At 46.7% G+C, this 24417-nt stretch overlaps 2 protein-coding genes across 2 annotated transcripts in view; one reads left to right on the top strand and one right to left on the bottom strand.

Annotated features, from left to right (window-relative positions):
• The first annotated feature begins 140 nt into the window (after positions 1–140).
• Positions 141–1366, top strand: PPTG_02608 (18S rRNA biogenesis protein RCL1). Its single transcript, XM_008893783.1, has one exon. It carries the CDS (start codon positions 193–195, stop codon positions 1291–1293), a length of 1101 nt encoding a protein of 366 aa, XP_008892031.1. The 5' UTR covers positions 141–192; the 3' UTR covers positions 1294–1366.
• The window catches only part of PPTG_20954 (hypothetical protein), a 26986-nt gene continuing 3822 nt past the window's right edge, over positions 1254–24417 (bottom strand). Inside the window, exon 4 of the mRNA XM_008894381.1 lies at positions 1254–24417. Within this exon, the coding sequence (XP_008892629.1) occupies positions 1367–24417 (23051 nt within the window). The 3' untranslated portion in view covers positions 1254–1366.

The following is a 24417-nucleotide window of genomic DNA, read 5'->3' as shown; positions in this document are numbered from 1 at the left end:
AACGAGTAGAGCGCCGTTGCTGAAGTTTCACACAAGCTTTAAATGTCAAATCCAGTGTCTAAGTCAGAACAAATGACAATTCATGTATATTGTGTAATGTCCTTTTTTGCTTTTTAGTCTCGTCGGAAATAGTCCCAAATAGTCCAATCATCGCCATCCATTTCGCTCCAGTCAATCATTATCACCGGTGCAATGGCTCGTTCTTCTGCGCCTCGACGCTCCACGGTGCTGCGTTTCCAGGGGTGTGCGCACTTCCGTCAGCGTCTAGTATGCGCCACACTCAGCGGTCGGCCACTGATCATCGAGGACATTCGCTCAGAGGACGAAAACCCTGGCCTCACAGCGTTCGAAGCGAGTCTATTGCGACTATTGGACCGCGTGACGAGCGGTAGCCACTTGGAGATCAACGAAACAGGTACCAAGCTCAAGTTCCAACCAGGAATCGTGCTAGGTGGTCGTATAACCCACGACTGCGGCACTGGACGCGGCGTCGGCTGGTTTCTCGAAGTTCTTGCAGCTCTCGCACCTTTCGCCAAGTTGCCACTACACGCGACACTGGACGGCGTGACCAATGACCACGTGGACAGTTCGGTGGACAGTTTCAAGGCTACGACACTGCCGTTGCTGCGGCATTTCGGTCTGGAAGAAGGTCTGGACCTAGTGGTCAAGAAACGCGGCGCTCCTCCGCTTGGAGGTGGACAGGTTATCTTCCGGTGTCCTCTGGTACGTCAGCTCAAGGCCATCCACTTGGTCGACGAAGGCTTCATTAAGCGTATCCGCGGCGTCGCGTACAGTACACGTGTGTCCCCACAGACATCCAACCGCATCGTGGAGACCAGTCGAGGACTCTTTAACAAGCTGCTACCTGACGTCTACATCTACTCTGACCACTACAAGGGCAACGAGTCCGGACAATCTCCAGGTTTTGCATTGAGTTTAGTGGCCGAGACGACAACCGGTGTCTTCCTGGGAGCTGAGGCCGCTGCAGAGCCTGGAGATCTACCAGAAGATGTGGCTACACGAGCCTCACACGCGCTGTGCGAAGAGATCCAGAAAGGAGGATGCGTGGACTCGACCAACCAGGCTCTTGCGCTGCTGCTCATGGCTCTCGGACCAGAAGACGTCGCCAAGGTGCGTGTGGGCAAGCTCACGCCCTACAGTATCGAGTGTCTACGTCACCTGCGCGACTTTTTCGGTGTCACGTTCAAGATCAAACCCGACCCGGAGACCAAGACTGTGCTGCTCTCCTGTCTGGGTGTGGGCTTCAAGAACTTGGCCAAGAAGGTCACTTAAGCTCAGTGGTTATAGAACAATGCATTTTGGATATATAGATGCGTTATCCTTGTCTGTATAGGCTTCATCTCACTCATTTGCGGCGCATCTTAGACGCTTTAACAGCTTCACCACCCGCTGCTCCCATCTTCATCGCAGGCTTCGGGACCGGCGTGGCTCCACCTCTTACGGACGGATGAATTGCAGTCAAGTTTGTCGGCAGTTGATCACGAGCGCGACCTGGTTCACGGAGCTTATGACGAGCAGCAAGCAGCCACTTTCGAGCCAATGCAGTAGACGAAGCATTGAGTGCCACTGGCTGTCGAGTCCATTCGAAGTGATGTTGCATCGTTTCCTCTTCGTCGTCACTCACATCGAGCTGTTGACGACGCTTTCCAGTCTTCCCGAACACTCGCTCTTGAGCTTTACGATACCATTCCTTCAGCAGAGCATAAGACGCAGCGTTCAACGGAGTAGCAGTCAGGCCTTGGTCTCCCACGCCATCATCACCCCGGCCGATACCACGCAGATCTCCAAGCTGACCGGTGGTTTTGAGGTGAACGATGCAGTTAAGACAGAGCGTTTTAAACTTCTGGTGCTTGGTAAAGAACTCTTTCCAGGCTGCAGCATCGAACTCTTCAGCAAGGTTTTGACTGTCAAACTTGTCACCAAGTACTTCGATCGGAATGGACATTTCGACTTGAAGCTGGCGACGAGAGAGGCACATTTCGCACTCACTCTTACGAGCTGCTTGAATCAGAGGCTGCACGACGGTCTTTAGACGCAGAATACGTCGCGCACGAGCTAACCAGAGGCGGATAATTGTGCGTGAAGGTGCAGATAACGTCACTGGGCCAAAGCGAGGACGACCGTCGTCGTCTTCTTCATCGTCCGAGACTTGAGGGTTCAGACTGTCGAGGATCTTGGCGAATTGAGCCAACAGATATGGCCTTGCACGACGTAAGGTACGTGGAGTGAGGATTGATGGCAACTGGTTCACTAGCCATGAGCGATTGTAGTTTAGGAACTTGTTACGGAATGTATCGGATGTGATGCGTTGGTTCATCATGTAGGCTTCGTGTGAAGCTCCTTTGATTTTCTCCAACTCACCCCAACGTGGCACACCAAACTCATCATCTTCATCAGGTGCTGCTAGCCAAGCAGTGTTCTCGTGTTTGATTTTCCAGATCTCAAAGCGTACAGCTAGGAACATCACCAGCGCACGTACGAAAACGGAAACTGCGAGCACGAATGCGAGCAGTAGTGGCATAGCGGGGTCACCAAAGAGGTTATAGCTTGCTCGGGCCATGATCTCAATACCCACCACGAAGAAGACAATTCCAGTGATGTGAATAGTGCACATCATGAAGAACTGCGATGAAAAGCACATTTGGTCCAGAGTACGTAGTCCTTCGTCGATACATTCGTCCAAATTCGGCTCCATACCTTTCCAGCGTTTCTCGCGTTGCAAGAAGCGGTATCGGCAGTAGACGAGGTAATCGTATAGTTTCCAGCCCTGGAAAATCTCGACTACGTTCAACACAAACACCTCCGTCACGAGTTGGAATAGCAAGATAATCAGCGAGTACCAGAGATAAATTTCCATATCCTTCTCACGAATATTGTACAAGATCGGAAGCATGACTTCCTCCCGGAAGAACATCATGATGAGGATCAGTACAGGTTGATAGAATAATGCCAGTCGCTCCATGGACGCCATTGCGTAGAAGTCGATAATGGGCTCCACCGTCTCCGCCTCACTACTCTCTTCAGCTTTAGCTTCTTCCTTGCCTTTATTCTTCTCCTTTTTCGTCGCCTCAGTATCCGCGACAACAGCAGTTGAACGCGTAAAGCTCCTGAATAATAGAAGTGTACCACGTCCGATAATTTTCATTTTACCCCACACATATCGTGCAATATCTTTCACAAAATCCGTGATCGCTGCGATGACTGTGTCTGCATACACGCGCATCAAGATCATCATACCGAAGTCGAGCGTATTGCCCAGAACGAAATCTCCAAAGTCTGTGGCTCCGAACGTCATAATTCCTCCGATAAGACTGAGAGCTGAGACCAATGGGGCCATCAACAAAGCCTCCTTCAACTGGGATTCGATCCATCCTTCCATGATTGCGTTGATAATCTCTTGAGCTACAATCACGTAGAACATGTAATCTCCGAACGAACTCCAGAATGAAAATTCGAGCATTAAAACAAGGAAAAGACCCAGCATAATTGACGCAAAGATCATATTCGCTCGTTTCCATTGAGTAGGCCACCAGATGCTGCGCTCCTGGGCATCACGATCATTCTGCTCAGCCATGACCTTTTCGGAGATCGCGATAGGCTTAGGAAGGAAGATACGAGTGCCTAGTACAATCAGATAGAGACCGAAGAAGAGGAAACATACCCCGATGCGTCCCTTTCGAGTTTCTGCGACCTCTTCAGGATTGATTTTGGTATCGAGGAAGTGTCGGATGATGTTATCCATAAGCCAGTAGCCACTTGAACTGAAGAATTGATCACCGTTCAGTAATAAGTAAAAGCTGAAGACCACTGAGAAAATAGGAAGTGAAGCTATTGCTACACCAACAGAAGGTGGCGGGGCGATTAAAGCGAACACAGTCCAGAATCGGAAACGTGGGGGTGACTGGAGATGCGACGTAACACGCACCACAATCCAGAAAATAAGCGCACCGACAGTCATCATGCCGCCAAGCACGAAAAATAATCCTACGAATACTTGCTTCTCGAATGCGAACTGAATAACGAGCTGGAAGTAGTTGAGTGGATGAAGATTGACACTGAATGTGTACGCAGTGTTTGATGAGTCTCGATCGTAGTTGTCGTACACTAAAGTTGCCATAATGATGCGCTTGACGTGAGAGTCTAGCTGGTAGTACGCAACATTAAGGGTTACTGTTCGCGGGAAACACAAGGTCGAGCAATCTCCTTCCAGTGACTGAGCGGCTGAGTTGTCAACCGTAACAGGGATGAAATAGTCCGAACCATATTCGTCCAAAATCTCATCGTAGTACTGACCACCTCGCAAATAGTCTGCCAGTGTACCTGGTTCACGCAACAGATAGTATAGAACAGTTCCTTTAGACTGTTCAAACCAACGCGGAGTCACATCTGCCGTCGCTAAATCCTCTTCGAAATGACACTGGAGATTCATCATACAAATGTCGGCGGTCGGTTCTTGAGCAACATCTAATGGCCCCACGTATCGAATATCGTCTTGATTTGGTAGTGGTGGGAACTTGCGTCGCCACCACGTACGCCCATATTTTCCAGTCTCGGACGTCATAGCTGGTAGCTGACATTGATCACTTTCAAAGAGATCGAATAGAGGGATATACGAATCGTATTCCATACAGTTTGAGAAGAACGGTAAATACGACATCAGCAACTTATCAAACTTGAACAGATACTGCGTGCCAGTGGTATCTGACGGATCCAGATACATTTCTTGAAACGTTTCACGGTATTTTTCAACTTTCTCATGAGTCAATGCCGCTGATCCGTAGGGCATCAACCAGTACGACGTGTCTGTAACAACATCCTTGTAAGGATCAGCCACAAGCGGTACTTTAGCAGTACTACTAACGTTGTGTGACAAGAGCACGCGACCTCTCTCGTACGCTTCGTATTTTGGCGGAAGATTAAGTGGTGGTGACGTATAGTCCCCATCCCCACCGAAGTACGCAATGAGGAACGTGTAGTCACGAGGTACCAGCTTTGCTTCGTACGAAATAGAGCGCGATAAAGGTCGCGTGTCGGCTGTCACGCCTTGTGTAACGTTGCTTCGTGTCGGTGTCTTGAGCTTCACAGTTGTTGAATTGACGAAAAATGGTGCGACGGAAGCATACAATCCATACATAACGTGAATTTCCACTTTGAAAGTCACATCCTCCAGCGCAAGTAATGTAATATTAAGCAGGTCATTCTTGTTGACGGCAGTCGATAAGAACCAACGTGGAAGCTCAACTGGTCGATGACACGGAGACGTCTCAATATCAGGTCCACTCGGTAGAACAACTCCACGGGAATCACAGATTTGGTCTTCACAGGTACTGTTCTTAACAAAAATTGCAATCTTGTAGTGTTCATCGTAGACTAAATCGCCAGGAAGATGACGGAAATCAAACGACAATTTAGCCTTTCCGAGTCCAGTGAGAGCAAACCACGCCTTGTCATTGTTTCGGAACCCTTCCTCGGCTTCCACTCTCTTCAGACAACTTGTCATGAGTTGTTTTATGTTCAACGCTGCTGCTTGTTTGGCTGAAACGATGTTGAGTATAGCCGTAGTGGTGGAAAAGTGAACACCATAGTTGGAGACACTCACTTTCACGGCTTGAGAGAACGAAGTCCCGGTCGCTGCAGTATCATTGCCAATAAACGGAGGAGCACGACACGTCACTCTAGTGCTGCTTTTGAAGAACGCCGGTGAAATTTGAAAGAACGACGACTTCGGTAGTTGAAATTTACACACAAGACGACCAGTATTTTGGAAATTGCGACCAATTACAGTCAATAACACGCCACCAGCAGGAGCGATTTTTTGCGGACATACGCGAATAGTATCTACCGTGTCGTTTTTCCAGAACGGCACAGAAGCGGATTCATTCACTGGGTACACGACGTTCACAGCTTCCACTTCTCCCGTGCGACTGGTCTCCCTTGTGGAGTCGAAACTCACTCGAGTTCCTTGGAAATCATAACTGAACTGCGGGTAATACTGCTTTTCCGGTAGTTTATCACAAATCGGCACCGCTCGAATACTACAGTCCACTAGTTCGTCCTCATTTGAGCTTGACCATGTGCCACTGGGGCAGCTGATGTAGATACTACTACTGTTTGCTGTACCAAGCGGACAAAACTTGCCATCTGGACATTTGCTTTTGTTTTTCTCGATTGTTTTCGTTCCACGAACACAAATGTTACCTTTTTCGCATACATTAGCGTATTGTTGGCTAATTGGAGTTGCAGAAGAGCAATAGTGGCCAGCAGGACACAAGTGATCAAACTGAGCTCGCCTGTTTGTTCCCTCACCACATACATACCCTGCAGCACAAGGCAAACTTGAAGCCATTGTGATCATACCCGAACTACCACATACCCGTCCAGCAGGGCAAATTTCACAGTATGAAATATCTGTTAAGCCCGTGTTAGGAGACCAGGTACCTTCCGGACAAGCTCGACACGTGATACTGTCAGCTAGTGATCGATAGAAGCCGCGAGGACATAACGATGGAATGTACGTGCCGTATCCGGGACAGCTATGACCAGCAGGACATATCTCACATTCGACAGTAGCTTTCAAAGGTGTGTAAGTTCCAGGAAAGCACATCGTCGAGACTACGGACCCAGTTGTACCCGCAAAACTTCCCACTTGAGCTTGTATCGGAGCACTCGAACCAGGAGGACAATAGTGGCCAGCATAGCAGACACCAGTACCAGAAAGAGTCGGAGTCGCTTCTTCACAATACGTGCCTTCGGTACAAACTTGAGGAGCTACAGCACCCTCCGGTCGACTGGGAATCCAATCAATTGTAGTGTTATGAGCCACTCCACCAAGACAATAAGTCCCCTTTGGACAGGGCATTGGGCGGAATGGATTGGTATCGGACGGATCAAGCGTTCGTGTGCCCTCCCGACAGATATATCCTGCGGGACAGAGCAGTACTGGTGCAGCCAGACCAGTAGAAATACAGACAAACCCAGCAGGACATAATACTGGTTCCAACATCTTCGGTTGAGGACACACATGGCCAGTCGGACATAATGTACAATTCGACTGCTTTGGAAAAGGATTGTACGTTCCGGGGTAGCACTCTCTCGGTCGAAGATTCCCGACTCCGGGACAGTATTGACCAGCAGGACACACAATAGCATCGACGTCATTCAAACAATAATGACCCGTTGGACACGGACCCTTGCCTTCTGGAGTGGACGATCCACGCGGACAGAAGAAACCAGGGTAACATTTCTGTGGCGCGCTGTAATTATTCGCCTGTAATTGCTGGACAGCGACACCACGTCGACAAAAAGTTCCAATTGGACACGAATAGGGTCGTTCAGCAAGAAGATCTGTGCTGGTGGATTCTTGATTATGTGTATTTTCCACACATAGTCGAAAGTCGCAGTTACTCAAACTTGGAGGATGTTCGATACGACGGCTTTCGATAGCAGGAGCAACGCGAGGGATCAATGCCCACGCTCGAGAAGTCTCCACAAAAGTTGCGAGTTGTGTCTCCTTGTCAATCGAGTACTCGGAATTTGTGGTGAAGTCGTGGATATCTGCCGTTTTTGTCCCTTTTCGACAATAATGACCCGAAGGACACGCCTTTACCGGTGTGCGCAGTCCGTGTTCATCACAAACCATTCCAGCGCGACACAGCAAAGGCTTTGACATTCCGTGATCTGGACAGAAATATCCAACCGGACACGGTAAACTCGTCACCTGGTTTTGTCTTGGTTGGAAAGTTCCAGGAGCACAAAGTGAGAAGTTTGTACTGCCGTGCGAGTCACAAATCGTTCCATTGGGACACGCTTGGATGTTTCCGTTAGTGCAGAATTGTGAGCTTGGACATTTTTGCAAATACGTGTACTTTAGACCACTGTCTGTAAAATCCACCTGGTTGCTCGTCAATTCCACCGAAACAGTACCATTTGAGCTTCTCAAATCAATCAATTGTCGTGGAGCAACACAAACAGCGACAGAGTTGGAGAGGTATGTGGCAGGACTTAGGATTTCACCAAACCGACACGCTAAAAGTGAGTGGTTCACAAAGTTTCTACCTTGGAAAAACACGGTAGTTCCTCCCTCTTTCAATCCTTTTGAGGGTAATAATCGTGTTACCGACATATCCTTAACATACAAATATGAAGCGGAGCTGGTTGATGCATCCATTCCATTGTTTGTGACACGGATAGTCACTTTCCCAGGGGAGTCTCGTGGTACCGCACAGGAAATCATAGTGGGATTGATAAACGTAGCAGGAACCTTTACTGAGCGGAAGATGCATGCCAGATCAACTGAGTTCATGAACCACCTTCCTCGAACTGTCATTACTGTGTTCGCATCAATGCTTGGCCCCAAATCGGGAATCAATTCGTAAATCACAATGTCCTCGACAAATTCAAAGTACAAGCTTGGTGTTGTGAAAACTGATTCCTCAAAACCTTGGCCAATTTCTTCGGACGACAGTCCATTGATACTCACTTGTGCGAGTTGTTTACCAGGTTGTTTGACGGTGGGTGTGACACATTTCACCACATTTGATGCCAAGACTTGTCCGATAGTATTGATACCCCCAATTCGACAAGTAACAACACCGTCATAGTTAATTTCGAGATTGTACCATCGAATCAACAGCTCGGTGCCCCCAGAGATTCCGCCAAACTTCGGTGTAATCGATACTAAATCTGCAGTTGTAGTGTAAGTGAAAAACACCGGATTGGGTGTGAAGGTGGAGTTGTTATTCGTCACTGCAACGCGTACAACGGTCGTCAAGTCACGCTGAGGTGGAGAGAAGCAAACTACTTCTGTTGATGACACATACTTCTCCACTTGGACTGCTTCGAGGTCTCCAAATTTGCACCTTAGGTGTGAACCTTTTCGAAAGTGCATTCCAAATACTGTCACTGCGGTTCCACCCGTTTGAGGTCCATGTGTGGGAGATATGTACTCGACAAACGCGTCAGTGTACACCAAAATGCTAGTCGGACTATTTGAAAACACTTTACCGTCATTCGTAACCTGGAAAGCATATTGATTAGGTTGGAGCCGAGGTGTTGTACACACAACTTGTTCAGAAGAATGATACCTTGCTCCAACGACAACAGATCCAAAACGACAAGCGATCTCCAAAGAGTTAGAGAAGTATAGACCGCGTACAGTAATTAGTGTTCCTCCGATAATAGGTGCTTCAGGCGGATCAATTGACAAGATCATCGGGATAGGAAGTAACTTCTTTTTATCCTTCATCAAGAGTTGTCTACGTTTGGTAGCTTGTTCCGGCGTTCGGTACGTAAAACGAATCTCTTGAGAAGGAATTTCAGCTCCGTGATCCAATAATTTGACAACAACGTTACCAAAAGTTGCTTGACTTGGTGACTCGCACTGGAGCAGATTGGGGCTCACCACATAGGCTGACGCGTATACATTACCAAAGCGACAGTGTGATACGGTGTTCAGTCGAGATCCCACGAAAGAAACTAGTTCTCCACCTTCCATGTCGCCGATAAGTGGGTCGACTGAAGCAATAAGTGGAGGCTTCACAAGCTCTATAATGCCGAAACTCTGGGACTTCAGCTTACCGTCATTTGAAACGTACAGATTGAAGAATCCTGGTGTCAGAGATGGAGTTGAACAGTGGACTTTAGATGACGATTCGTAGATTGCAGGAACCGCTACGTGGTCGAAGAAACAGCTCAGATTGGCGCTGTTACGTGCATTCTCGGTGATAACAGTAATTCTGCCGCCTTTTATTGAAGGCATACGCACTGGTGACACAGACTTCACTTCTTCTGCAGCAGAATAAGTGAAAAATACGGGATTCGTAGAGTAATCCAGATTATTGTCAGCTACAACGACTTGAAGACGCTGTGGATTGGTCTGTGCTGGGATTGTGCACTTCATCTGAGTGGCAGACAGCACCTCAGAGACAGTGGCCGGAGTAGAGCCGAAGTAGCAGGTCGATTCGTTAACTTTGAAGTTTTCTCCGTGCACAAGCACTGTCGTTCCACCCAATCGTGTACCACTATTGGGAGTTACTTGAAGAATTGAAGGTGGAAGCTGGAAAGTAAATGTCTGGACAGCACCACCATTCAAACAATCTTGGCCATTCATGCTGACTCTCACCGATGTTGACTTTATCCCAACATAAGGCGTGGAACACTCTATCATCGATGAGTTGACAAATGTGGCTGGAACTTGAGTATCATCGAAGCAGCAGGAAAGCTGAGGTGTGAACATGAAGTGCCACCCAGTGATAATTACTTTGGTTCCGCCACGATATGTTCCCGTTACGGGGTAGACCTTATCCATTACGATTGGGTGGTGTACTTCCAGTAGCAGTGATCTGCTTGAAACCTCCACGCCGTATGATCTGATACTCACTTCGACGGAGCCCACGCGATTTAAGGATGGGGAAATGCAATTCAGTCTGGTATCGCTTAAGAATTCTGCACGAGCGCATGTTGATTTCAGTTCAGAACTACCGAAGCAACACTCGAACTCTGCATCTCGTCTGAAGTTGGCACCAAATATCACGAGGTTGCATCCGCCACTACTATCGCACAACCACGGCTCCAATCTATGCAGGACAACATCGTCGTAATACAAAAACTCCATATTCTGTAATCGAGCAGCCGATATTCCATTCACAAATAGTGAAATCAACCCTCTTCCAGAATGTTTGCCAGGCGGAACGATACAACTAACTCCCGCGGGTGATTCATAATTGGCAATCGTCTCGCTAAAAGTCTCGTCATCTTGTATGAACTGACAAATTGTTTTTGTAGTGCTCATGAACAGAGCCCCATTAATGCAAATTGAATAACCTCCAGCCAAAGGTCCAGTACTGGGTGTTACTGTATATACCGATGGGAGGCGAAGATACGTAAAACTTGACGCCGCTAACGTAAAATCCTGTCCGTTCAGTGAAAACGATAGACTTGTATTTCCTATCGGGTGAGGTGGGGCCTCACACGATATTGTTGAGTCATTCCAATACGTTGCAAAAGTTCGGATGTTGTCAAAGCGACATTCCAATCCAGTAGAGTAGCGAAAGTAACGACCGTGCAGAAATATCATCGTTCCGCCATCAATGTCACCAAATGTTGGTGAAACATCTTCAATTATGGCGTCAAGAACGTATTCAAACTGCATTTTGAGCGTGACAAAGTCCTGGCCATTCAAAGCCAAGAGAATTGGAAGTCGCTGTGAACCAACTCTAGTCACTGAAAGTTTAGCGGGGGAAGGTGGGGTTATGCACTCAATAACAGTAGCGTTTAACAGCCACCCCTGAGTACAGTGATATCGATCTCCAAAGCAGCATTGCGTAAGCCTTGAAGAATACAGGTTAAGGCCTGTGATTTGCATCAACGTTCCACCAGTCGCTGGACCAGACACAGGAGTGATCTGACGGATTCGTGGAGATAGCACGTATGTATACAGCACACCATTTTGGGTAAAGTCCACGCCATCATTCAGGGATACCTCAACGGATACTGCTTCAGCGAAGCGATTGGTGGGTGCGACGCACTGTAGCTCCGAGTCTGACTCCACGTACGCCTGAACAATAGTTTCTCCAAATTTGCACAAAGGAGATTCAGAATAAAATCCCTCACCGGTGACAGTGACCAGAGTCGACGCATCCATGGAGCCCCTTGTAGGAGATATCTTAAAGATTTGTGGCTTTACATGGTAGCTGAACGTCTGCTTCGTTGAGACAAAATCGCGGCCATTGACTGAGAGATAGACAACAACTTCTCCAGTAATAAACGCGAAGGGTGGGGTGATGCATATCAATTCCTCGTCACTCACAATTGTTGCCTCGACAGGATCCGTATAGTTACCGAATCGACACCAGCATCTGTAGGCATTATCGAAATGCTTTCCACTAATATAAACTGCTGTCCCACCTTCGGTACTTCCAGCAGAGGGAAATATTTCGGATACGTCAAACTTCGTACGGAAATGAATTATCGCTGAGCTGCTTGCATACACAAAGTCAACGCCGTTGTTGGTCAAACCAATTTGAATGTCCCCGACCGATATGTTTGCTGGGGGAGAGTAGCATTTAATATGCGTGGAGGATACCCAGATCGCATGTACTAATTGTCCGGTGTTATCAGAATCTCCACTAAATGTACACCCAAGCAGCGGCGAACGCACAAAACCACGACCATAAACATTAAACAGCGTTTCTGTTTTTTCGATTGCTTCCGTTGGTGACACCATCAATACCACTGGTTCTTTCGTGTACGTGAAGGCATTCGAAAGAGTTCCACGCAATCGCCGCGTTACCGACCAAATAACAACATCAATATTGCCAATTTTCAAGACGCTGGGACTAGTGCAGATGATTTCTGTTGATGAACTCACTATAGCATACTGATCGCTGTTATAGTCTCCAAAACTACACACAATTGTTTCGTTCATCGAAAACTCGCCACCGTAAATGTGTACTACAGTGCCTCCTGATATCGCTCCATTGATAGGAGAAATGCTTTCAATCATGAAATCCATTAGGTACTCGAAAAACTCTGATGCAGGCGATAAATCAACCTCATTGAACGAAACGGCCAGTGATACACGTCTTGGAGTAGTTGACATTGGAATCCGGCATCGAATTTGAGTAGAACTTATAAAGGTTCCTTGAGAACACAGAGACCCAAATCGACAATCAATACGTCGGAATGGTACAAAGTTCTTTCCCGTGATAGTCACGTAGTCAACGATATCTTCACCAGGAGCCGAAGACATGTACACTCCTCTGGACTTTGGAGTGTAGTCAAATATCTCCGGTGGTTGAAGTATCTCTACCTCGACAGCGTTTATCGAATACTCGATACCAGCATTAAGTAGTCTCACAACCAGTGTCCTTGATTTAAGTAGTCGTGCTGGTGGCGTCAGACATGATACCGTTGTTCTAGACACAAATCTACCAATTGTAGTCACGTTGAGACTGTCGAATCTGCACTGCCAATCACGTGATGGGAACACGTCCAGACATTCAAGCTTGATTCGATCTGTTTGGGTCGGAATTATCGCATTTGGAACAGCTCCAGTCAATACCACCGGCCCAAAAACAGTGAAGCTGAAGCCAGTCTCGAAATATGTCCCTCCACTTATGCTTAAGCCAATCGGAAGCATTCTGGACTTTTGATGTCCGGTTGAATTGATTATCACCATGCACGTAAGTTCATTACTTGCAACAGTCGTCGCTGGAATGTTTACAGCATCCATTCCAAAGCGGCATGCTGTTGTCATTTTTTGAACGAATCCGGTGCCAAAGATCTTGACAGAGTGGTTTTTGTTGTACATACCACTTGAAGGCTCGATACTTTGAATTAACGGTGTGTTGATATAGGAGAATGTCACTTTCGCGTCGTTAGTATTGGAGGTAGAAATTTGCCCTAACGAGACGGAAAATGGTACTTTGCTCGCTGCCTTGAACACGGGAGGACTGACGCACGTAACGTAGGAATTATTCACGTAGTGCGCAGGTACAGATATCTCCCCAAATCGACACCGAAGTTCATGACGATTAACGAATCCCTTACCACGAACATGAACTTGAGATCCGCCACGAGTTAGACCAATCAGTGGAGCAGCATTCGCAATTTCCATAGCACCAACAAACGTGAAATTGAACACTCTAACGATATGGGCAGCTCCTGATTCCTCCACTACCACAATCTTCAGCGCTACTGATCCAGCGGAATGCGAATTCGTTTCGCATTCTGCGTACTTAGAGTTTAGCACGGTAACAATCGTCTGAAGACTTCCATCAAATACGCAGTACAATCGAACCAAAGGATTCCAGTTCCTGCCTTCAATCCGGATAATCTCATCGCCGCGGAATGATCCATACATTGGCGTTATCCTCAAAATTCGAATCATCGGAGTCAACTTGACATGCTTTCCTGTGTGTATAAAGGTTTGGTTGTTAACAGACAGTAAGGCATCACACCCTGACGAGCAACGTTCTGCGGTCGGTCCAGCTTTAAACACTTGGCATGAACTATTCAGAATTTCCCCAGCACTCCCCATAACAATATAATTTTCCTCTGTACTCTCGTCAAATGTGTCCAGTCTTAAGAAATGGGGAGACGAGATGTTTGGGAAGGCTCCACAAAGTTGAATTCGTTGGAAACCTCTACCAATATCTGGGATAATCTCGATCGATTCAATTTGCGGTGTTAGTGTGTATACCAACTCAAACTTCTCTGTAGCATAGTCTTCAGCACCACTAACCACCGAAACCCTTACCCGGGAAGAACTAGAAAGAGACATTGATGGCGGCACAGCACACGTTATCTTACCGCTATATAGCGCAGCATCAGACCATAACGTTCCGAATAAACAACGAAGTGATTCCGCAAAAAACAGATTCAGACCCCTGAATTCTACTACAGCGCCACCATAGACACTATCAAACTGCGGAGTCATACTGAGCAGCGTTGGTTTGGCCTTAATGGTCAATAAGAGACCAGTTGACACGACAGTATCTCCATTGAAACTAACGCTAATTGATTCAAGACCTGGCTTAAGCCGTGGAAGTAAGCAGCGTATCTCCTCGTCACTTACGAAAATCATGTCATAATGAGCTTTCGAATTACCGCTGTAACTGCAGTATCCTGCTCCAGAATCGAGAAATCCCACGCCAAATATTGTCACGAATTCACCAATATGTTCGCTGATAATAGCTGGGCTGAGAGACATAAACTCTGGTTTTTCTGTGTAGTGAAAGGAAAAAGGCACTTGTAAAATATCTTTTGCACTGAAGAATAACCCCATTTCGACGGTCATAGTATCCTCAGCAGGTGGCGAAGTACACTCCAATTCATTTTTGCTCATGAATCGCGATGGAGCAATTCCGGTCTCGCCAAAAGCACAAAAAAGAGCAACATTTTCTTGGATTATAGAGCTAGAAAAATTCCCTTTAACGACAACGTTTGTTCCACCTGTAACATCTCCATATTTTGGCTCCGTGGAAAGAATACTTGGCAGCGAAAATGCATTAAACCAGAGTGGAGTCACCATCTCCCACTGCTCACCTTCAGACCGAACGATGAAGTTGTGTCGCCCAGGCTTTGTGAAATGAGGAGAGATACACTCGAGCTCTTGACTCGACACAAATGCTGCGAATACTGAAACATCTCCGAAAACGCATTCTATAGTATGCGAAAAGATCATTCTGAACCCGTGCACCACAACAGCAGTGCCACCTCGAATCCAACCTGACATAGGCTCGATAAAACGGATCGATGGCTTAGGTTCGTATTTACGGGGCGGCATGGGATCAATCATGGTATCGACAGACATTATGTTACCGTCGGACTCGTTCGATGTCTTCTGGATGTCACTTATTTCAGGTAATGTAACATATGTGAACATGAAATATTCCTCCAGAACATTCAGATCTCCAATAGTAAAGTGAATGGGAACCGTCATGGAGCGAGAAGCAGGGGTTCGGCAGCGAATCAAGGTCGCGTTCACGAACGTTGCGATTGAGGATTCTCCCTGAACGCGGCACTTCATATCGAGATCTCTCGAAAATCCTTGACCAACTATATCCACAATTGTTCCACCGCTAGTACTGCCATTGTCCGGGGATATGGAGTGGATTATGATTTCAGATTTGTACTCAAAAGGTATCAATAATAGTGGAAACAAGAGCGATGTAGTCGGCAAAAGTTGAAAACTTCCGGTTGTAGGCATTTGGTTTGGTGCTTCACATTTCACTTTTGTCCTTGAAACATATTCAGCATTTGATGACACCCAATCTTGCTCCTGCGCACCGCGAAAGCCACATCTCAGACGCATCCAGCGCTGGAAACCCTTACCAGAAACGGTAAGGTCGATCTTACGCGTTGATAGTGCAAATGGAGGATTTACTTTTTCCACCTGGATAGGCACGTGAGCAGTAAACAATGTCCGAATCGACAAAAAATCGCGCCCGTTTGGTGAGAACAACACCGAGTAAGATCCCGGCTTCAATCGTGGCACTTGACAACCTAATGATTCTGTATCAGTGGTACCCAGAACACCCTCAAATTCAGCATCTACTCCCACAAACTTACAGCTACGATTTTCGTAGCCACTCCACGATGCATTCAGCTCAACGTTGATAGAATACCCTCCAGCCGCCGAACCGAAGTCTGGTTTCAATACAGTCGTTTCGGGGATACTATCAACAAACGTGAAAGGGGATTGATATAGTCTCTCAGTGCGTCCTTCTAGAGTTTCAAGAACCACAGACAACTCAACTTGACCAGCCATCCAATTCCGACGAGTTGAGCACCTTAAATGATATGCTGAGATGAAAAAAGCCTGGACACGCGTTGCTGAAGAGCCGAACGCGCAATAAATAAGGTCATCGCGGGCAAAATTGGCTCCAAAGAAGTCGACGTCAAATGATCCTCCGGTAGGAACGATATGTGGTCTAACGCGCTCAATACGAGGTGGGTTGGCGTACTGTATGTGGAAAGCTCCCAGTAGTTCCGAACCAGCAGCACATGTGATTTCAAGTGTATAGTTTCCTGGTATTTTGGCTGGTAGCGCGCATTGCATCGTGTTCTCCGACTTTACGCCACCTAGAATGGTATCCTGGCCTATATGACAAGCCAGATCCATTGAAGAATCAAAGCGAAAACCAGCAACAAATATCACATTACTATGTCCTGGTCTCATCACTGTTGGCAACAGTCCGTAAACTGAGCTTGGGCATCCAATATTCATGGTAACATCTTGTTGCAACAGCATTTCTCCATGTAGAGTTAAAGTAAGCATCTTCGGACGAGTCTGTTGCGTTAGTGGATCCGAAATACAGTCCAGCCCGTATGATGTAACATTTCGGGCTAGTCCTGTCGATGGTTTGCTGTCAAATAGACATTCATACTCATCAATCGACGAAATATTTGATCCTTCAATTCTAGCACTCCATCGTCCATCGTGTAGTTCCTTAAACGATCGGATAAATAGTCCGCTTGGTAAGTCATAAAACTCCACATCTACCGTGTTACCACTGACTTCGATACCATTCAAGCTGACTCCAAGCGAGAGAGTACCTGCTGTGAGTAATGTTGGAGTAATACATTTCACGATCGATGCATTAACACTGATCGCCGGTGTCTTAATATCACCAAATACACACTTCATAGTCGAGAATGGTCGTAGATTTGTTCCGTAAACAACGATAGAAGCGCCCCCGATCGCGGCAGTACGATTTGGATATGCTTCAAACAGCATGGGCATCGCAAAAGCTTCGATTTCGAGCGTTTTATCTGACCAAGAGAAGCCATCCTGACTTAATCTGAGTGACATACGTCCAGGTCGAATTGGCGGTGTCATGCATCGTACTTGGAATTCTGATAAAGCCAATCCATCTACCACTATATTGCCAAACAAACACCGAAGAGACTTCGCACCAGAGATGATGTTTAAAGCCGATATGATAGCTGCTGTTCCACCCTTCTCATCAAAATGAAGCGGTGAGATATCAATCGGCTGAATCGCTGGGATCACACGAACACTGTGATGAGTTACTATTTGATGACGAGTGTTTCCAACTAAAGCGAGCGTCAACTCATATACTCCAGTGAAACGTGCATCAAAACTGCACCAGACACTGTCGCCACCATCGCGATACAAGCGAGGCATAGGCTGATTCGAGAATTGACAGCCTATAAATTCTGTCACGTTTAATCCTGATCCAACTACCGTCACATTTGTTAATTTCGTCGTCTGCGATACAATAGAAGGTATAACATCAGTCACGATGGGTCCTGAGCTGTACTCATAGCTAACGTCGACATCGTCTTCAATGTGCGCTAATGTGTTGTACACACGAGCGCTGATCTTCACAACTTCACCCATTTTTCCGGACGGTGCGATGCACTCAACGACAGATGCATTAATTACCCTGGCAGCCACGCTTTTTTCTCCAAATACGCACTCAATTCCTTCGTACTTTCCAAACACACCAGATATAGCCACGATTGTACCGCCTAAGAACGATCCTTGATGGGGTGAAACAGTGGCAATTGACATCCTAGACAGCACCTCGTACACTGCCGATGATTTTGAAAAGTCGACGCCATTATTTGATACCCGCACTACTTTCATTCCCAATTTTGTGAACGGTACAACACACTCAAGTTCCGATGACGATATGAAATCCGTTGCAGGTGCTTTGGCATCGTCAAAAACGCATGTTAAAGTCATCGAATCAACGAAATTGTCGCCGATTACACGAATTTTTCTCTCGGTAGTTTCGGTTTGAATACCTCGAGAAGGGTGAATCTGAAACACTTGTTCGCGTGGAATAGCTTCAAAGTGCACGAAGTTGCTAGAAATTTTGCTACCACCTTCGACAATGAGCTCCAACGTGTGTAATCCAGCTGCTATCGATGGCGTAGTACACAATACTCTTCCTTGATTAATCGTTCTGGGTACCACAGTTATATTTCCATCAAACAAGCATTTGATATCGACCTCCGGAAAAATATTAATGCCTTCGATCTTTACTCGTGTTCCCCCGTCCGCAGGACCAAATGATGGATTTGCTGTAACGATGGAAATCGGAGCAGAGAACTTGAACGGCTGTATCAGCGACTCAATCCCACCGAATGTAATCCACATATCCACGATTGCGGTGTTGTTTGGCATTCTCATTGCTGGAGTTGTGCAAGTTAATCTGTTGCTTGATACCGCCGTCGCTTTTACAATATTCAAATTACCAAAATGACACAGTGGTTGAATGTTGGCTGGGAAACCAGATCCTTCAATTGTGACAAGAGTTCCTCCAACTGTCGTACTCGTGGAGGGTGTAACACGAGAGATAAGCACCGGGCTATGAACCAATATCTGGAAGCTGTTCCTCGAGACTCGCACGCCATTCTGAGATAGAGTGACGTGGCAAAACCCGACAGGAAGAGGAGTAGACAACTTGCACTGGGCGATAGTGCCGGTTGAGAAGGCGATCGCTCCTATCTGAACAGTTTTATGACCACCACTTTCGCAGTGGAAACTGCACTTCGCCAGCTCCGATGCAAACTTAAATGTGCCTTGAATTTCGAACACCGTGTTTGCCATGGGTATTGATACTTGCGGTAGTATCATCGAGATCACGGACAATTCGAGTAACTCAACGTAAGCTCTAGCAATCGTTGTAGCTGAGTTATTGGTCAAAGCCACAATTTTCAATTCAACTATTGTTGAATACATTCTCTTCGGTATGATGGGGACAGCACACGTGACACTTGTACTGCTTTGTGCAACGACAGGTAACGGAGTACTTGTGAGATCTCCAATATAGCAGCCAAGCACCAAGTCGGAGAAGAAATTTGCCCCATTCACCACGATAGATTTCGGCTGGCTGGTGCCAACTACAATGACTGGAGGGGCGAGCGAATTGATTCGCGCTGTTTCAAGAACCTCGAATACGACTCCAGTTAATATCCGTCCTATCACTTCAGAAAATATTGCGACCGAAACCTGCCCTGGAGGATAAGGTGGGGTTCGACATATCGCACTCGATTCGTTAAACACTTCGAGTTGAACGCAGGTAGCGTCAAAACAGCAGGACATATCTGGACTGAAGTGGTGGCCTTTGAATTTAATTGTCGTGCTCCCCTCCAATGAACCTCGGGTAGGAGTAGCCAGTGTGACAAAGGGTAGGGCGACTAATTCAATACCTTCGTCAGCGAAGACTGTACTCACCCCGTTTTGAGTAATTCCAAGCTTATAGTATCCAGCTGAAATAGCGTACGGGATGGTACACACGCTTTCATAAAGAGATTTCCATGTTGCGCTGAAAACAATTCTAGATTCATTCGAACGAGCCGGAAGCAAAACACAGTTGGTTTCATTGCTGTACACGAATGGCCCCCCTCTGATTGAAAAGCTGGTAGATATACCAACAACGCCACGAACCGGTTCAACCGAAGAAATAATAACATCTGGAATATATCGATAGAGAAGTGTGTTACTCCGCTTCATACTGGACCTCGAATGAAGCGAAATGGGTAGCTCTCTTGGATTATCTAAAGCCCACTGAGGTGCCTCACAATTCATACAGGATTGGTTAATAATTCTTCCTTCAACACGGTGTTGCCAATCATCCCAACCAAAAATACAATCGTAAGGTCCATCTATAAAACTGTCTCCGAACACCAAGACAGTCGTCTTTTCTCCGACAGATCCACACGTTGGTGACAATCGAGAAACATGGAGTGGGTGTGTTGCTTCTAACAGCACGGAGGTTTCTGCTGAAAAGTGAACACCATCATTCGAAACTGATACATTCAGCTCTTGTTGAATACGAGTTTGATACGAAAAGCAAATAATTTTGTCCTCTTCCAGCATCCGTGCAGCTACCACTTCAAATCCAATTCGGCACGCCAATGTCTCCTCGCTAGCAAAGTAAGACCCACTAATTGCCAAGCGTATAATTGTTTCATCATCGCTACTGTAACTCGCAAATACACTGACAATATCAGGGATAGCAACATACTCGAACTGGAACATCCCACGGTTCTGTGCTATTCTCTCAGTCGCGTTTCCATCCGAGTATATGAGATCAAATCCTACTCGCTGGTTTGTGAGAGAATTACCGATATGAGTTGGAGTGGTGCACAGTAACCGGTTATCAAACACTGACAGCGGGGTCACGGAGAGATTTCCAAACCTGCATCGCAAGTTTGACGTAAGTAAAAAGTTCTCTCCCTGTACTGAGACAACGTCACCACCGATACGGCTTCCAGTGGTAGGATATATTGTCCACACCTTCGGAGGATCAACGAAAAGAAACCACGATTGTTGCTCGATAACTGCGTCTTCGTTCTCTGCCTTCAATGAGACCGACGCTAGTCCTGTCGCATTCACAAATGGTAAGGTTACTGTCCAGGGCGCTCCCTTGCGTGCTTGGTATACCCGTGTACACCACAGCTCATTGAAACAGCATTTCCAGTTCGAGGGATCAACATTGAATCCGATCATTTCAAGCTGCACAATATCCCCACCTTGCGTTGAACCAGTGCTTGGATGTAGTCGCCACCAAGTGTCTCCATTACTAGTATTGCCTTTGACTAAAACATCTCCGCTTTCACTGAGTTTTCCACTGTTTGGTGACCACAAACTAACTCGTGTAAGTTCACTACCCATGTTCCATGGTGGCAATGCACAAGTCAGCAGCGTTGAGTTCACAACTTGTACCGGTGTTGCCACAGACTTGTCACGAGACTCAAACTCGCAGATAAGATCCAAGCTACTGTCAAAATTGAGGCCGATTAATGCTAGTGATTGGTGGGAGTCCACGTCAGCAGTGGGTGGCAATGGTGCAATTTCTCGTACTTCAGGTGGACGCAGCAAAGTGACATTAAATCCAGTCTCGATCATGTCGTAGCCATTGAGTGTAAGTAGCACTTGTGCGTAAACTGAATTAGCGACGAAATTCTCCATCATCTCATAAGGTTGTGAGCAAGTAACCAGATCTTTTGACAGCCACTGGGCAGGTAACCGAAGATCACCGTCATCAATGCGCAAAATACATGCCAATTCGTCAGAATTCACGAAATAGTCACCATACAGAGAGAGGGTGAAATTCAGCGATAGTAACACCTGCGGCGGGAGGACGTTGGATATACGGGGATTCGGCACGAATCGGAAAGCCGCCTCGGTCGAGTTAACTAGGCCGATATCACTTGTCCCTAGTACGATTTTCAACGTGCTCGGTCCCAGTTCCACAGCAGGCGTAATACATTGTAACACTGAGGCATTTACAATCACTCCAGACGAACATATGTGCTCACCATAGCAGCATCGAAATCCTTCCACGTTTTGAGCATCCATCGGATCACGTGTAACGACGGTAACTAAGGTCCCGCCAGCTGAGCTAGCACTGTTAGGTTGGGCACGCTCAATCATTGGCCTACTTAGACACGAAACGAGGAGAGTTCCGTCCGCAACTAATCCGTCATATCCAGACACAGTGACATCTAGTGTTGTCGTATTCGCGATAAATGGCGGGTGGCATGTTATCTCTGTGTCACTTATAAATGATGCCGGTACTGCTGTCTGATTGAAGAAGCATGCCATTCTCGAGTCATTCGAAAACCCGGTACCCGATACATGTAGCTTCTCCATTCTCCCACACGAGACAAGATTTGGTGCTATAGAATGCACCGTGAAGTTACGAGCAATCCCTAATGGTAGTGCCACGCTCCACTCTTGTCCATTAAGACTTATTGAAATTGTAGCGTTTTGGGTTTCACCAAGTAGATGCGGAGAGATAGGGCATAGCACTTCGGTTGGGGACACCCAAATACCCGCCTCTGCAACAGCGTTTTTTACACGACACTGCCAGAATGAAGATGGCGGAAAATGATCTCCAAACACACGTATCACTCCTTTGAAATTTCTCGGAATCGTCTGTGGAGACAACGCTGTTATCTGAATATCTTGTGCGTATTGAAACTTCCGCTGCATATGGACTCGAAAGTTGTCGTTGACATCCGCCATAGTTAAGCTTGTAAATCCTTGTTCGTGTGCATCTGGAGGTGTGATACACGCTATGTGGGTACTGTTTTGCCACTCCGCTACTACCACGATGTCACCGTTGAAGATGCATGCAAACTTCATTTGCTCACTAAAGTCGTCGCCTTTTATTAGGATCATAGTACCACCCCTGGTAGATCCCATATGCGGCCAGAAAGAGTATATCGAGGGCATTCGTACATATCGAAATATTTGCTCATCACTGTACGCCGATGCAAAAGAATCAACTCCATTTGCGGAGATAGTAATTGGAGCTTCCATCGTGAAATTGGAAACTGGCGACAGACATTCGACGACTAATCCACTAGCTGATCTTTTGATTTTGCCGGCAGTCATACTTCCTCCGAAGGCACACAGATAATTTGTTGATACGGTGCCTACAGGCTCCAACTCCACTCGAACCAGGTTACGTGTCCCAACTATTCCAATGGTAGAGAAGATTGATTTCACCACCAAATCAGGGACAAAATACAGCTCCATTTGATCTACCACAGTGAAGTTGTCGATAGCAACAGAGAAAAGTAATCTGTCTGGTGGCGTGAATACGCCGGGTGGGATACTGCATCCTGCTGCCGTAAGAGACGTAATCAAAGCAGCAGTATTAGCCGAAGATGGTTTATTCCCACTTCGGAACGTACACTCCACATTTCCAGCAGAGAAGAGCCTATCCATCTCGATCCCAATCGTTGTATTTCGAAACACGATCCCATTCGATGGAGAAACTGAAATTGCATCTGAGTACGAATGCACTTCAACCATTACCGCATTTTCAGACATGACAAGGCCTTGGTCATTTACTATACGGAGTGAAACAATATTTTGCGTGTGCGGTGGAGATACACAAGCAATGGAATGCTCTGAAATAATCTCAGCTGGAACAATTGTTGAGCCAAATAAGCAACTTAGGCCTCCCATAACGTGATCGCTTGTGGTCACACGCACTTTGACTCCACCTGAACTGCTAACGCGTGATGGTGTAACGTCATCGATTCCGATGGGAGTAACGAATGTAAACGATGTTGTGCTGTGAACCGAGTGAATTCTGGTTTTCCCAATCTGAATTCCCACAGGCACTGTAAGGGGTTTATATGTTGCTGGACTGCGGCACGACAGAGTAGTGCTGTTTAAAACAGACGCGGGTACGTTGGTTCCTCCAAAGTAGCAGTTTAATTCAGCGAACCCCAGCACGTCCAACAAACGAGTACTATCAGTGACAACCGTCACTTCTGTCTCTCCAGTTATCAAGCCCACAGACGGCGTCACAATCAGAACCTCGATGGGCTCTGTAGCCATGAGTTCAAACACAGCCAAAACACTTGTTTTCGATGATAGAACACTTTCCACTTGCAAAACTTGGTGCGAAAATGAATCATTAGCCAACACGAACGGAACAACACATTCGCCAAAAGTGGGTGATCTCAGTGTCAACCAAGTCCACCCTGCACCCGCAAAATTGCACCGAAGCTTGTGCAAATTCATCATTCCATGGCCTTCGATTGTAATAGGTGGATTCCCTATCCGTAACAGAACGAGTGGATCTGTTGGTGTTATTGACGGAAGTGGAGCGTAGCGAAGCAGATACGGGAACTTAAGAGGTCCATCCGATATATGGCCCGCCTGACTGAGCGATACATCAAGTCCAATCCAAGCACCAGGTTTCGGAATAACAGGAACGCGACATCGAACGACAGAGGAACTCACAAAAGTTGCTGGAACGGCGGTACTTGCCGCTCCATTAGTGAAATGGCACGAAAGTGAACTTATGTTCTGATAATGAGACCCATTCACTGTCAGAATGTCACTACTCCTCATAATGAATGCGGGGTATACACTGGACACGATGGGTGGGG

Source organism: Phytophthora parasitica, assembly GCF_000247585.1.
Source record: "Phytophthora parasitica INRA-310 unplaced genomic scaffold supercont2.2, whole genome shotgun sequence".
NCBI lineage: Eukaryota > Oomycota > Peronosporomycetes > Peronosporales > Peronosporaceae > Phytophthora > Phytophthora nicotianae.
Note: the sequence above shows the minus strand (reverse complement) of the source record. Positions and strands in the feature narration are given on the sequence as shown.

Coding starts and splice junctions, on each gene's coding strand:
- PPTG_02608 (XM_008893783.1), top strand. CDS start 193: ATGGCTCGTTCTTCTGCGCCTCGACGCTCCACGGTGCTGCGTTTCCAG.